We start from the raw sequence: 16,089 nt of genomic DNA, 5'->3' as shown, positions 1-16,089 counted from the left end.
TTTGTGTCTGTGTGCACCACACCAACTTATCACAACATATCACAATTTCATCAGATCTTAAACATGCCTGTGAAGGGGGTGCAGATAGTGGTGGTGTGGGCTCCTGCTGGCCTGGGTTTACCCTGCCATACACGTGCGAGGTGTGTGTGCATGTCGGAAGCCTGTGTGTGTGTCTGCCAGGCTCAGACTCGGTTTTATCGCTGTCATTCCATGAAACTCTCATCTTTAAATGTCAGTTTCAGAACCCAAATGGAGGAATTTATTTTACCGTTGGTCATGTGCAGCCCGTGTGTGAACGCATTTAAACTAGCAGCTTTGTTTATTTCAATGGATCACTCTTTTTTCTTATTTTTTTATTGCTGTAGATATGTAGATTGCACATCCGTTGTGCACGTTGATCTGTCTTTGCCGTACCCCCTCTCCCCCGGCTCTGTCTCCTGATTGCTGCCTCGCTGCCAGTTGCTCTGTGTTTGAGTTTCTGTTGTTCGGTGGCACGAGGCTTCTGCAGGGATTCACCTGCTTTTTGGGCCCATCGCATATTAATACAGAGGACAGGCTTAATTCTGCTGCGCGGGCCTGCCATCTGTCTGCTAATCCGCCTCTGAAACATGGATTGCAGAAGATCTCATTCATGAGCTGCGAGCCGCTTCGGACGTCATTCCCAAATAATGGCAAAGCTGATGAAGGTGAAGGGCGTGCTGTGGCTTTAATCCCGCCGCTTCAGTCTCCACTGGGGAAAATTCCTTTGGTCAGCTTCCGTTGCTTCTTGTGTTTCTGAAATGAGTTCCAGTAGAACAGGGCAATCTCTGGACACATCCTTTCCACCGGAAAGCACAGTCTGAAAGCATAATGTAATGAATTCTATAATCATACAGTCTAAACCATTACATGATAATCATGGTCACAATGCAGTGTGTCTAAGTGCATATACTGTACAGGCGTAGAGAGACATGGCGAACACTTGCTGTAAAGTATAGAGGAGGTACTCACGGGATACACGTCTGCAGCTGAAAGTGAGCACTCTCGTTTCTGCTCCCTGTCTTCCTTCAGGTCCTCCTGAGTCAGGTGCACCGGCTCCGAGCGCTGGACCTGCTGGGCCGCTTCTTGGACCTGGGCCCATGGGCCGTCAGTCTGGTGAGTCTGATTCTCGCACTCATCCCTGTACTTGGGGATGAAAGAAGATTCCCGCTGCATAGTGTTTTGATCCAGTCCTGGTTTTACTCTTTTCATAAGACACACGTGAGCTTCTTGCCAATACGCTGGGGCTAATCAAGCCCGTAGTAAAACCTGGAATGGGTGAAACCAATTTGCAGTAGGTTTGTTATTTCTATCCCCTGCTCTCACACTGAAATCCAGCCAATATACAAACACACACACACACACACACACACACACACACACACACACACACACACACACGTTTGCATTCCTATATTTGTGGGGACTTCTCATTGACTCTCAATATATTTTTATTTACAAAGTGGACGTCCCGTCCCTGCAACGTCGTTTTTTCAGGAGTTACTATCTTTGTGGGGACATTTTCTCAAGTTTTATCCGCACATTGATAGTAATACCTGCCCACACACACACACACACACACACACACACGTACACATGGTGGTGTTTACCATTCACACCAGCTAGCCTGGTTTCCTATACATTAGCCACAGCACATGATAAGAACATCACAGATCTAGTCACACAGTTACTCCAGCTCTGTGCATGTTCACTGTCAGTAGATTCTGAGTGTCTCTCGTTCCCCCTCCCCCAGGCTCTCTCTGTCGGGATCTTCCCCTACGTCCTCAAGCTCCTGCAGAGTTCAGCGCGGGAGCTGCGGCCACTGCTGGTGTTCATCTGGGCCAAAATCCTGGCCGTGGACAGCGTGAGTACCCAGCGCTCCCCTCCTCTCTCTCCCTCCCCTCTGCTCTCTGCCTCATCTGGGCATTGCTATTGCATTTTATTTACTATGTCTCCACCATGACCAACGCAAGCACGCCTTACTGGCGCAGCCACCAGTGGTTTAATGTAGGACAGCCTAGAAAATGAGATGGGGGTCATGTCTCTGTGTTCATTTCAGAAAGGTGAAAGATCTTGTGGCTTCGTTCATTTTTTAGTTTGTTCTTTCGTAGCCCCTGATCCTGGGGATTATCAGCCCGGGAGCCTGTGTGAGTGATCTTTCTGATACCAGTGTAAATGCTGAGAGTCTATTAGGATCAAGCCGTGGAGACTGATCCCTGCTCTAATAATCTGTTGTCAAGGGTGCTTGTTGTTCAAATTACAGACTGGGTTAGGGTTAGGGCAGTGCAGGGGGTCCAAGCGCCTCACTCGTCAAACTGTTTGTCGTTGCAGTCGTGCCAAGCTGATCTTGTGAAGGACAACGGCCACAAGTACTTCCTGTCTGTCTTGGCGGACCCCTACATGCCGGTGAGTTTGGAGGCTCTCTCTCTATCTCTGTTGTGACCCGATTTGAACTTCGATCTTGTGTTTAAAGCAAGGCGAATAGGCAGGCTGCACCACCCAGCCACCCTTGGCAGAAGGTTTTTGTAACGTTTTTAAAAATGTTCCTTTTCCATATTCCAGGCGGAGCACAGGACTATGGCAGCTTTCATCTTGGCAGTGATCGTGAACAGCTACAACACAGGGCAGGTGAGCGAGAGGGAGAAATCTGAGAGAATCCGATCAGTTCCCTTTGGAAATGACGAGGGTGCTCACAGTGATCCTTCACAAGTCAGTACAGAGTGACCCAGACGGGGCGCTGCATTGCTAGCGACTGCTTCTCTCTCCCCCTCTCTCTGCAGGAGGCCTGTCTGCAGGGGAATCTCATTGCAATCTGCTTGGAGCAGCTCAATGACCCTCACCCGCTCCTGCGCCAGTGGGTGGCTATCTGTCTGGGACGCATCTGGCAGAACTTCGACTCTGCACGCTGGTGCGGCGTGCGGGACAGCGCCCACGAGAAGCTCTACAGCTTGCTATCGGACCCCATTCCAGAGGTGCGGGGTGGGGCTGTGCTTTGGGAAACGGGAGCTCCCTGTATGGTTGTGTGCGACACCCCTTTAAGAAGTTTACTGAAGTAAAAAGCATAGCACGTGTAATAAAGCATAGTGAAATCATGGGAAATCATAGGCTAGCATTGTAAAGCCCAGAGAGGTATTGTAAAGCAAGTTAACATGGCAAAACATTTGAAGCAATGGTAAATGCAAAGTTTAACAATGGAAATCTGCTGTACAGATTTATTGTGGTAAACCTTTTTTTTTTTTTTTTTTTAATAAGGGAGTGCCCGTCTAAATCTGTTTGTGCTCAGTAGAAAGACTATAGCACCATTTCTAGGCAATAAAGAATAACAGTATTTTTATTTAAACCTAAAATGAAACATACTGGCAATAATGCCAGCAGCACCTGTCAGGAGCCCCCCTTCCCCCTTGATGATTCAGCCCTCCTGCCACAGAAACGACCTGCTGTGGGAGACGGGTCATTATTAATAATGGGGTTTGCTTTCCTAAAAAACACAGTCACAGCATTAGGGCTCGCATCAGTAACAAAGGGGAATAATGGAGGCTGCTTTTGTGTAGTTATGGTTTGCGAAAAATCACCATGGAAACTGTTAATTATAACTCCGAGAAAATATCCCCCCTCCCTCCTCTGCTCCTCATCCTCGAGTGAGCTGGACCTGTCTTACAAGCGTGCTCCTGTGCGCTCTTCTGAAGTATTATTACTGGAAAAATGAACAGCCCTCCTGTGACACCTCCTCTTTCTGATTGAATACACAGCACGCTGCAGCCTGATCATCTCCCTGAATCGGCACTCATTCCCGTATTGTCTGCAGGGCTGCAGTGCAGTGAAGTAGCCAGTCCTCCCCTCCCCTCCCCTTTTCTTTCCTTTCCTCCCATCTCCTCTCCTCCGTGATGTGGTTTTGAAGGGCTTGCTGGAGAGCCAGGCACTTTGTTATCTTGTGTTTGAAGCAGGCGCGTTCCTGCCAGTAATGTGATTTAAATGAGCTGCGCAGACAGTGAGTGGTGATAGTACAAAAAAATATGGGGGGGGGGATGGAAGGGATGAAGCGTAAAAGATTTGTTAACTCCTTAATTCACTGTTAAAAAGAACCGCAATGAAGATTGTTTGACCCAGCAATTGCACAACGCCTTAGTGCCACTGAATAAAAAATCTCCCTTCCAAGGACTTGAATCCCCTCATCGCTACAACCTGCAGCAGTAGGAGGTTATCACATGCATGCTCTGCTGGAGCATATCAAGCAGAACACGGCATTGGATCTGCTTTATATACAGTATGCACGAGGGTATGGTACGTGCTTCCAATGTAAAGTAGCTCACAGGCTATACAGTAAATGTCCTCGATCCTCACTGCTTCCCTACAGGTCCGCTGTGCCGCGGTCTTTGCCCTGGGCTCCTTCGTGGGGAACTCGGCTGAGCGGACAGACCACTCGACCACGATCGACCACAACGTGGCAATGATGCTGGCGCAGCTCCTCAACGACGGCAGCCCTGTGGTGCGCAAGGTGGGTGAGCAGCTGAAGGGCTGTCCTGGCATCGTGTCCTGGGTCTCTGGGCAGTGTTTGGGGTTAACGCTCGCCTGATCCCCTCTCTCTACTTGCTGTTTTCCTGCAGGAGCTGGTTGTGGCGCTCAGTCACCTGGTGGTTCAGTACGAGAGCAACTTCTGCACCGTGGCTCTGCAGTTCATGGAGGAGGAGAGGAACTATGCTGTGTCCTCTCCCGCCAGCACCACAGGTACCTGCTATAGAGAACTGGGGCTGGACCATGATCTGTTAGTCTGTTAGATCAATTATTGTGCTAAAAATGATTATTGATAATCCTGTGTTTTGTGCTCAGAGGCTGGAAACCTGACCCCGGTGAGGGACAGTCCTGCCATTCCACGCCTTCGCTCTGTCAGCTCGTATGGGAACATCCGGGCCGCCACGACAGTGCGCAACCTCAACAAGAGCCTGCAGAACCTGAACCTCAGCGAGGAGGGTAAGACACGGGAGAGAGGGGGGCTCTGAGTGCAGGGGGGCTGCAGAACCTGAACCTCAGCGAGGAGGGGTAAGACACGGGAGAGAGGGCAGAGAGGGGGGCTGCATAACCTGAACCTCAGCGAGGAGGGTAAGAGAGGGGGGCTCGCTGTTCACTGTCGCTTTTTCCTCCTGGCCAATAGGAGGCTCCGTCACCTTCTCTCCTGGGAACCTCAGCACCAGCAGCAGTGCGAGCAGCACGCTGGGCAGCCCCGACAACGATGAGTACATCCTGTCTTTCGAGACCATCGACAAGATGAGGAGGGTCAGCTCCTACTCCTCTCTCAACTCACTCATTGGTGAGTCCAGACTGCAGGGGACCCAGGGGTTAGGGTTGGGTTAGGGTGCTGGGGTTGGAGACGGGAGTGTAATGAAGGGGATCCCTTTATAGGAAGCAGGAGCTTGCTTCTATTGGGTAGGAGGCTGGGTTGACAGCAGGACTGTACTGGTGTGACATGTCTCCCTTCTTAGCATGTGTTCACCCGACATGCAAGCTCTTGCTCCCTGTAGGGCTCAGAGCGCTTTCTCTAGTTGAGAAATTCCAACTGCTGTTTCCAGGAGAGTTTAGATAACCCGTTTACTGCCTGCTGTCCCCCAGAGGAATGGGACTCCACTGCACGAGAATGAACAGAATCCCCATGCTGCTCTAAAGTGGGTAACTTCCACACTCCTCACTGCTCTAAAGTGGGTAACTTCCACACTCCTCACTTTTTCTAGTCTGTACCCCCCTCTCATCACTCTTCTATAGCCTGTACCCCCCCTCTCCTCACTCTTCTATAGCCTGTACCCCCCCTCTCCTCACTCTTCTATAGCCTGTACTCCCCTCTCCTCACTCTTCTATAGCCTGTACCCCCCCTCTCCTCACTCTTCTATAGCCTGTACTCCCCCTCTCCTCACTATTTTATAGCCTGTACCCCCCCTCTCGTCACTCTTCTATAGCCTGTACCCCCCCTCTCGTCACTCTTCTATAGCCTGTACTCCCCTCTCCTCACTCTTCTATAGCCTGTACCCCCCCTCTCCTCACTCTTATATAGCCTGTACCCCCTCTCCTCACTCTTCTATAGCCTGTACCCCCCCTCTCGTCACTCTTCTATAGCCTGTACCCCCCCTCTCGTCACTCTTCTATAGCCTGTACCCCCCCCCTCTCGTCACTCTTCTATAGCCTGTACCCCCCTCTCCTCGCTGTTCCAGAGTGGGTAACCCCCACATCACACAGCCTTCCTGGCCCCCTACTCTTCTCAGATCGCTGCATTTCAACAGCTGCTTCATACGCAGAGATTTCTCAGACCTTGTTTACTGATTGGTGTGTAAATGAGAGCAGGTTATGCAAGCACTTTAAAATTCATAACACAACATGAATTTCAATATAATAATTCCTTACAGACCCCCGCTGAGCACATATTCTGGTGACTTTGCATAATCTGTGATAATGAAAAAGTCTCAGCTTTGAGATAGCCCTCAAATTACTAAGGAGGAAATCTCCTCCCTGTTTTATCAATCCGGATGCCCTGAGAGGCTGAGCAGAGAGCAGCAGCAGCAGTGGGGTCGCGCTTTGAAGGCGGTATTGCTGATGGTGTTACGTTTTATACTGTGTACTACTGTGTACTTCGTTTTTTAAGCTGAATTACAGTACATGCTGAACACTGAGGCTGAATGTGAGTAGAAGTCCTGTTGTGCTGTAAACAGAATCCTAACGTCATGCATCGATGGCCCGCAGTTAGCTGCCGTCCATACATACTTTGTGTTGTGACAGTTGATACAATACCAGCTTACCCACAGTGAACACAATGCCCATCTCTCACAGTGTGTATCCCGGGACTGCTCACTGCAGCACTGGTACGTGTCCTTTTAGAAACATCTGTTTCACACTCATGTGCTACGATGTGTTGAGAGAGGGGGTGGTGGGGCTGCACTGTGTGTCTCAATGCTGGGGCTTGTTTCTCCGTATTGATGAGAATACAGTGAGGCATGTAGTGGCAGAACTTCTTCATGACTGGGGTAAGGACCGCAGGGAGCAGCTCCAGGATTCTCCCCAGGAATAATTCTGTATAGCTGGGAAAAATAAAATGGCCTTACCTTAAATATATATTAAGACAATCCTTTGCAATCCCTTTAGTGTTTCTGGCACAGCTTGCACAATGTTTCTTTTTGTACTTACTCTGCCCCTCTTCTGTTCTTCCAGTTTGCTGTCTACAAGTTGCTCTTCCTTGACTGTGTCAGGTTGCTCTTTTTCATTTTCTGCATTTTTCTTTTTCATCATCCATTTCGTTTCGGTAATTTCCACGTTCATCATTTGGCTTCGAAAATAAGAGGTTATTTTTTTTTTAGCCATCATTTTAATGTTTCTGCCTCTCGAAGTGCTTAAAACGGAAAACACACCCCTTCAGCTGTCTGCTTGGTTAAATCTAATATCAAGACGTAACAGGAACGTGTGGTTCTAAGATTTATTGTTCCCACCCAGCGCTCGCAAGTGATCTAGTCTGCTAGCAGCACTATCAATCCTTACCGTTAAAGGCACGGTAGCGTCTGCAAGACAGGGCTGGGTTTTTCAGCTGGGTGGCGACAGCCACTTAGCAGGGCAGCCCGGGGTGAACCCTGAGCTCTGTGATCAGTGCGCTCTCGTTTCTACTTGAATGCCAGCGAGCTTGTTATCCACACTGCTGCTTGCAATTGTTTTACCATGTCTGTGCATCTGTTACAGATTCATTATTTAGAAACAGAACAACATCATCAGCCGGTGTCCCACACACACAAACTCCTAATGAGTGCTTCTCCATTATGGCTGTTTAATGCTCTGTCTTTGTTTTAATGTAATCTTTTTTTTCATTCTTCTCAACACTATGATTATGCTAATTCGAATTGAAATGCATTTTCTCAGCACATCACTTGATTATAAATTCATTATAATATCATTTATTTTGACATAATTTCAAATTGCCTGAAGCATTTGAATAATTACCTTTCTTCTCAAGCGGGTGCTTTTAGGTGCCCCTCCTCCCATCCCCCGCCCTGCCCTGCCCGTGGAGCAGGACTGGGCTTGTGAAGTGTGTGTTGTGTGTGTGTGTGTGTGTGTGTGTGTGTGTGTGTGTGTGTGTGTGCGGGGATGGAAATAAGACTCCTATTGCATAGCTGTTTCACACATTCCAGGTTTACGTACAAGCTTGATTAGCCACAGTGTACAGTTAACAAGCTCAGGTGTGCCTTTTTGAGCATCATTTCCACCACTGGTGTGAGAGTGTCAGTGTGTGTGTGAGGATGTCGGTGTGTGTGTGAGGGTGTTGGTGTCAGTGGGGGTGTGTGTGTGTGTGTGAGCATGTGTGTGCGTGCAGTGAGCTGTTTCAATGTCAGTTGGGGTGTGTGAGCATGTGCGTGCGTGCATGCAGTGAGCTGTTTCGATGTCAGTGGTGGGGTGAGCATGTGCGTGTGTGCGTGCAGTGAGCTGTTTCGATGTCAGTGGGGGTGTGTGCGTGCAGTGAGCTGTTTCGATGTCAGTGGGGGTGTGTGCGTGCAGTGAGCTGTTTCGATGTCAGTGGGGGTGTGTGCGTGCAGTGAGCTGTTTCGATGTCAGTGGGGGTGTGTGCGTGCAGTGAGCTGTTTCGATGTCAGTGGGGGGGGTGTGAGCATGTGCGTGTGTGCGTGCAGTGAGCTGTTTCGATGTCAGTGGGGGGGTGTGAGCATGTGCGTGCGTCCGTGTGTGCGTGCAGTGAGCTGTTTCGATGTCAGTGGGGGTGTGTGCGTGCAGTGAGCTGTTTCAATGTCAGTGGGGGTGTGTGCGTGCAGTGAGCTGTTTCGATGTCCAGGCTGGGGCTGCATGTGTTAACAATCCCGTAGCTGAAAAGGAGCGCTCAGCACCTCTCCTCAGCAGCAAGCCTTTCATGGTTCCCCGCAGTCCTTGCATAACCTACACAGTCACAGAGAGAACGTGCCCCATGCATACAGATCAGCAGAGCTCAGGCTGGAGCGCTGCTCACAGCTGCCGTTCCTGTTACAGGCAGGCAGGCTTCGGAGCAGCGGCTGCCCTCGTTCAGTCTGCACGCCTCTCACAAGGGACTTCAGGAGTGCAGCCCTTACACATGGCCATGCTAACGCAGAGCAGCTTTCCGTATTGTCACGGTCACGCCTCACAAGGTTCTGTACACAGTGCCTCTTCAATGTGTTCTTAATGATTGCAGTCATTGTGAGTCGCTCATACTGTATGCTGTATTGTGATGCTATCATTTTCCTTATAGCTTCTCTCTCTTTAGCTGTGGAATGCTAACTGCCCATTGTCTTGCATGTTCTCATTCTTGGTAGTTTGCTCCACTTCAGAATCCATAATTTTGTGTTTGAAGTAAGTTCTTGATGATGTATTGGGGTCAGGCCAAGTGCCCACAAGTTAGCATTTGACAGCAATGATGTGATCTGCAGGTACAGTAATTGGGTCCTTTTTGTGTTGCAGGGGTGTCCTTTAACAGTGTTTACACCCAGATCTGGAGGGTGCTGCTCCACCTGGCCGCTGACCCGTACCCTGAAGTGTATGACCTGGCCATGAAGGTGCTCAACAGCATTGCATACAAGGTAGTGCAGTCCCTGCGTGCTCTCATCTCAGGACTGGCTTCCCTTTCTCGTACCGACACTTCTTAATCTTCTGTCTCTCTTCCTCCCTGGAAAGTGTGTAGTAGACCAGAGGAGAGAGGCGGGAGCAGCCTTTCTCAGAACAGCCCCAGCCAAGCCCTGCATTACTGCTCCTCTGTGGGATGGAAGCAGTTTAGCTTGTGCAAAGGCAATTAAGCAGGGATGGCTCCCTGAAGCCCCTCCATACAAGATGGCCATTAAATTAAACACTTTCTCACTTTCTAACTTGAGCTTTGGAAATACAGCCCTACACACATGTACAATAAAGTATTTCTCCAGGATAAAACAAATTATTTCCTTGATTTGGTTACAATAGATATAATACAGTGAATATAACAGCCCTGCAATAATTTCAACTCTTCTCTCCAAACTTTTCCCTCCTGATAATATTCCATTCATTTTCTGCTCCGTTTTAGCGATCAAAGCCCATTTTTTCTGCTCAGGGTAACTACACTTCAGAGCTGCTTTCTGTTCAAGACCTCTAAAGGGTTTTTGCAGTATCTTAAAACACAGAAGACTGACATTGATCTAGACTTGGATTGCTTTAATCTGGCTGGAGAGAATATACAGGAGGAAAAAAATTGCTGTATAGGGGAAACCTCTCGTTCACATAAAGCTAGACTCGCAAAACCATCACTCGCCTGCCTGCATGTTCAAACTTTAACTGGAAAAGAAATGTTTAAAGAAAAGTTAACTCCCAACAAATCCGAGATGATCACGTACGCTATCATAGGAAAAAAACAGTCCTTTAGAAAATGTGCAATTTTTTTTTTTTTTAATATCACTACACATCCTCCCATTGAGTGTGTTCTAGCTGTGGGTGTAATGACTGAATCAGAGGAATTGGAGGAGGATGGAATTGTGAAAAGTGTTAAGTATATTCCTGGCAAGTCCTGGCTGCTAAATGATTGAACAGGAAGGAGATGTGATGGAAGTTGTAAAAGTGTTTATCAGAAGAGTGTCTCTCCTGGGGAGCCCCTGACAGCCCCCAGAGGGGCTCTGCAAAGTGAAAAAAACACCTTGTAGAAATAACTCTGTATGAGGGATAACCATTGCTGTCCTGTGCACAGGTCCTCAAGTCACCCAATTCCCCATTTTAATAGTTCATTTTTTATTTATTCGTTTTTATACTTTGCAGGGACACATTCCAATGCAGTACCACCAGCTGTTCTCTTGTCTCATCAAAGAGGCATCTTTTATACATCACTAGTTTTACCAATATGATAAAGGTCTTAGTTTTAAAAAAATAAACCTAATGCTGTAGTAAATCTTATTGCAGAAGGATTTTTTGCAAGATACAAAGTGCTTTATAGAGACATGCTTTCTGGGACGCAGGTTGTGTGATCTTTGATCTTCTGTGGGGTATCCATTCACATTGCATTGGGGCCTGACCCCTGGATGAGGAAGGAGGGATTTCTACAAAGAGTGGTTCCAGTACTCCCCTCTGCGTGTGATTTGAGAGAGGAAGGAGGGATTTCTACACAGAGTGGTTCCAGTACTCCCCTCTGCGTGTGATTTGAGAGAGGAAGGAGGGATTTCTACACAGAGTGGTTCCAGCACTCCCCTCTGCGTGTGATTTGAGAGAGGAAGGAGGGATTTCTACACAGAGTGGTTCCAGCACTCCCCTCTGCGTGTGATTTGAGAGAGGAAGGAGGGATTTCTACACAGAGTGGTTCCAGTACTCCCCTCTGCGTGTGATTTGAGAGAGGAAGGAGGGATTTCTACACAGAGTGGTTACAGTACTCCCCTCTGCGTGTGATTTGAGAGAGGAAGGAGGGATTTCTACACAGAGTGGTTCCAGTACTCCCCTCTGTGTGTTGACAGGGTAGTAATGTCTAGGTGGCTCACTCAGAAGATCTCTGTTTTGTATTTATTCACTGTTAATGCAGTACTTAAATGTGAAAATAAATGTGTGTTACTGCGCTGTAATTGCACATTGATAAATCTTATTTTCAGCCCGTAAAGTACAGCACTGTGGACAAGTGCAGGAATAAATTCAGCTATAAAAACGCCAGCTGAAGGGGCGGGGGGGAGAGAAGGGCGTAATAAATAAATGAAGACAGACACTCGTGTACTTCAACTTTATTTTCACCCGCCATTGTTTATGAGAAGTGCAGTCACATAAATTCCTTGTCGATAAGCAGTGTGTTCTCCCTTCCATTAAACAATGCAGCACATCACGATATAACTTAATTGTGCTGTTTTTAAGACAACAGCCAGACGTTGTTTTGCTCTGCTGGTAATTTCCTGCTAATGCTGAGCTCCTCTGAGCCTGTGAGATTCACTTATGTGTGTTTTTTCCCCCCCAGAAATATAATGTAGGATATTTCACATGTCTAATGTAGTATGAGGCTCTGGGAGTCGGGTTATAAAACACGTAACACAGATATTCAGAAGCAAAATATATATGTTTATTGTCATTAGAGGAGGGTTTTTCTGAGCATCCTTCTTGATTTGTCTTTGTCACGCATGTTGTTTTTCTACTGCACAGTGATAACAGCAAGCCCCTCTCCTACAGTATAGGACAGTTGCTTTGTGAATTAGCATGCTTCGGAACAGCATTTTTTTTCATATATATTTTGTAATAAAGACAATACACGCATACATGAATTCTCCATATAATGATTTGTTTTCCCATCTGCTGGGTTAATTAATCTCGTCTATTTTGAAAGCGCAGGCAGAGCGTTTTTTCTTTCAGTAATATAAAGGGTTAGAGGCGTGGGATTCCTCAGTGCACAGCAATGCTAGATCAACACGTGCTTTACACACGTAAGTGTACTGAACCACTAAATACTGTCCTGACATCCTCAAACTGCATCACCACGAGAGCGCTTTCCTGCTTTCCTTGTGTTGCGCTTCACAGGAAATCCCCTGATTCATATTCTCGCACCCTTGCTTCGCCTCCATGTACAAGAAATGTGCCTGGTTAATTACATTACTGCCTGCTGCCTATTGATCCTCTCACTAAAAGTAGGCTCTCCCGGACTGGCTTCGCTGCAATTGGATATCCTGGAAACATTGCACTGGGAGAGGAGAAAGTGCTCCGGAGGAACTGGCAGAACAGCATTATTTAAAGAATGTGCATTTCCGCAGGCAGGCCCCTTGGCCAGGCATGTGCTCTGAAGAGCCAGATTGCTAATCCCTGCTTCTGCCTGGATCACGGGCAGAGAGGTAGTGGGTCACTCTGTCCGGCATACCCTGTTCACTGCTCTCTCACTCTCACTCCCCAGGCCACCATGAACGCTCGGCCGCAGAGGATACTGGACTCCGGCTCCCTCACCCAGTCCGCCCCAGCCAGCCCCACCAGTAAGGGCACCCACATCCACCAGGTCGGGTGAGTGCGCTCCCATAGTCAAATCCTGAGCCGAAGCCCTCCTGTGTTAAATCTAATTTAAATAAACAAGTCCTCCATACTCAAACCCTAGAGGACAGGAATGAAAGGTTTCTTCTCTAAGTACCCGTCCTGTTCTCTAAGCACTGAATCCACTGACCCGCACATGCATTCCCCTCTGACCCTGTCCTCGCAGGACTCTGATCTCTCTTGTGTCCCTCCTGTTCCAGAGGCTCGCCCCCGATGCCAAGCACCAGCAGCTCCAGCCTGACCAACGAGGTCCCGAAGCCTGCCGGGAGAGAGCTGCCCTCGGCCCGGCCCCCCTACACTCCCACCCTGGGCGGTCAAGCGCCACACTCGCACCAGTTCCCCAGGACGCGCAAAATGTTTGACAAGGGTCCAGACCAGGTACAGCCTCTCTCTTCTGTCCTTTAACTCTACCCCCTACCCTGCTACCCTCACCCTGAACCCCCCTAACCTAACATCCACCTCTGACTTCTGCCCCAGAGCTCTCACCTCGCGTCCCTCTCCTTCATCCTCCTGTTATGTTGAGAATTTGGTTGAGAAATCTGTCAACATTGACTCTAGGAGAATTCATGAATACTCCCTGAGGAATAAACAGTGGTAATGCTAAGTGGGAAGCTCGGTCAGATGCTTAGCAGCTTCAGCCAAGGTCTCAGTAGCGAAGTCTCCTTTCACAACAACCTCAATTCACACCTAGAAGACAAGGTGCATCTACCTTCCATCCCCACACTCCTGACGCACTGCCCCCCCGGTCCCAGTCCTGACGCTTTCTCTGTTTCAGGGTGCTGATGATGGGGACGAGGGGGTGGGGCACCGGAACTTCATCACCGCGGCGATGCAGACCGGCCTCTGTGATTGGAGCGCCAAGTACTTCGCACAGCCAGTCATGAAGGTATGAGAAGAGCAATGCAGGAACTCTCAGCTTCAGAGAGCCGCGAGTCTCCCTTCATGAACTCTTTCAGACCCAGGACACTTTCCGGCAGAGAATAACCGATTTGAAATAGTTTGTCTTATTCGGATACATATTCCTATTTTTAGTGGTTACTGGTCTGCAGTTTTGAGTTTTATTTCCTGTACTATTAGTGCAGTCTGCAGTTTTCATTGAGCTATCTTCCCCTGACCTCTATACAAGTCTGCAGAGTTTTAAACAAACAATATCTTCTTAAGCCCTACACTGAAACTCCTACTGCCCATCAATACGGACCGAGCCAGTCCAGGTTTTACAATGAGCTGAATCAGACCCAGTGGAGCTCAGCAGTGCTTCCTCTCATCCTGCATCTGGGGCTCGCTGTTAAACCTGGACTGGCTCAGAGCTGTCTGTACTGTAGGTATTTAGAGCCGGAGCCTGGGGTAGCTTGGCAGTTGTCAAGGAACGCTCTGAATTTGAATCTGGAGTTAAGATACATTGTGAGCTCTTTCGATTTTATATAGGAAAAGCAAAAGTGAATTGTAATGCTTCCAAAAGGCAGTAGATTAACTCTAATTGGCAGGCTGAGTCAATCATAAATAACTGACCTCCGAGTGCTGCTTCATTATCGCTTGTAACCATATGGGACTGTTCCGGAAAGCAGTGAAATATTAAGGCGTTGGCGCTTTGTTAAATGAGTTCCTGTGATTTCGACCTGGCTTCCCAGATGAAGCACAATACTTACCTCTCTGTGCGGCACAGCATTTCACTAAGATCGAAGTGATTTACTAAATAAATAAATACATTTAAAAATGTTTTTTTTTTTCCCCAGACAGTTACCTTCCGGAGCTTATTTTCATCCTAGACTGAACCATTTAAAAAAAAAATAAATAAAAAAAATAATCCTTTTGCATTATTGTACAGCATCAGCTTTAGAAAGACCCTCTTTGCTCACTGGCTTGAGACATAAACAGCGTGTAAGAAACCACAGTGAACCAGCGATGCAGATCAGGGTGTCACTGAGCACTAGCAATGCTGTACAATCTGTAAAGTCTATATTACCTGATCCTTCACTTCTTCCAGAGCACCTGCAGCAGGGCTCTGTGTGCAGACAGTGCCGGGCAGTGACAGTGAAGCTGCAGCAGGGCTCTGTGTGCAGACTGTGCTGGGCAGTGACAGTGAAGCTGCAGCAGGGCTCTGTGTGCAGACTGTGCCGGGCAGTGACAGTGAAGCTGCAGCAGGGCTCTGTGTGCAGACTGTGCCAGGCAGTGACAGTGAATCTTCAGCATTCTCTGCTGCTGGTGTCCTGGGTCAGGGCAGGGCAGTCGTGCCTCTGTTTGACGCTGAACCTGCATGGCTATGTTAAGCTTCAGGTACAGGTGCGGTTGAGGTTTAAATATCAATTATATATCAATAACAAGGCCAGGTGCCTATATAATAAGGGTGTACTCTTTCAGCACTAAGTAACCTTACAGAAAGACCGCATTTGGATAATCAAGTAGTTTAATTTGCTGGCGTGCTGTTTAGTTGTTTTTCCTATACCTGTTTACAGTTCTCCAGTGTTGAAGTAGTTAAACAGCAAAACTGTTTAACCACTGTGTTTCATATCAGCAGGCAGGGCCCAGAGCTGCTGTGAATGTGTTCATTAGAGGAGAGGGATGGGGAGAGAGGGGCTCATCAGAGTCTATTACATCTGATCCCAACCTTACTGCACTGCTGTGATTCCCTGCTACTGCAGAATGCAATCACACCTCCTACTGATCCAGTGTTGGTGCTCGGAACGTGATAGCAGAGGCTGTACGTCTCCCTCTGCTGGTCAGCGAGGGACAGAGTGTAACCCGCTGTCTCTGTCCTCAGATCCCGGAGGAGCACGATGTGGAGAGCCATGTGAGAAAGGAGCGCGAGTGGAGATTCCTGAGGAACGCGCTGGTGAGGCGGCACAGCCAGAGCATCACGCAGAGAGGTGAGCACAGCTGATTACTGCCTGCACTGCACTGACCCACCCTAGCAAGAAGCAGAACAATGCAGATTTTCATCTTGCAGTGTCTCTCGGAGTTCCTTGCAGGAGCAGTGGATGGAGTTGTTCCAGGATATCCCACGTCAGTGTAGGATGCCCGCCCCCCCTTCACCTCCCCACCTCCCCTTGATTCAGAGTGCTGGTAGCTCTGGATGAGTCACTGCATTTAATC

General features: G+C 48.3%; 1 protein-coding gene across 5 annotated transcripts in view; it reads left to right on the top strand.

The window, feature by feature from the left end:
- The window catches only part of LOC117424605 (regulatory-associated protein of mTOR), an 84,725-nt gene that overhangs the window by 53,541 nt on the left and 15,095 nt on the right, over positions 1-16,089 (top strand). For 4 of the 5 annotated variants that reach the window (XM_034041122.3, XM_058992226.1, XM_034041121.3 and 1 more), the window contains exons 12-25: positions 1,051-1,134; positions 1,772-1,882; positions 2,350-2,424; positions 2,581-2,646; positions 2,799-2,990; positions 4,373-4,513; positions 4,623-4,743; positions 4,846-4,986; positions 5,168-5,323; positions 9,463-9,581; positions 12,869-12,972; positions 13,200-13,377; positions 13,775-13,885; positions 15,758-15,863. In XM_034041122.3, the coding sequence (XP_033897013.1) occupies positions 1,051-1,134; positions 1,772-1,882; positions 2,350-2,424; positions 2,581-2,646; positions 2,799-2,990; positions 4,373-4,513; positions 4,623-4,743; positions 4,846-4,986; positions 5,168-5,323; positions 9,463-9,581; positions 12,869-12,972; positions 13,200-13,377; positions 13,775-13,885; positions 15,758-15,863 (1,705 nt within the window). The remainder of the gene's footprint in view (positions 1-1,050; positions 1,135-1,771; positions 1,883-2,349; positions 2,425-2,580; positions 2,647-2,798; positions 2,991-4,372; positions 4,514-4,622; positions 4,744-4,845; positions 4,987-5,167; positions 5,324-9,462; positions 9,582-12,868; positions 12,973-13,199; positions 13,378-13,774; positions 13,886-15,757; positions 15,864-16,089) is intronic. The other variant, XM_058992227.1, reaches the window with a different exon arrangement.

This window comes from Acipenser ruthenus, chromosome 19, assembly GCF_902713425.1.
Source record: "Acipenser ruthenus chromosome 19, fAciRut3.2 maternal haplotype, whole genome shotgun sequence".
NCBI lineage: Eukaryota > Metazoa > Chordata > Actinopteri > Acipenseriformes > Acipenseridae > Acipenser > Acipenser ruthenus.
This window is presented reverse-complemented; position numbering and strand designations above follow the sequence as displayed.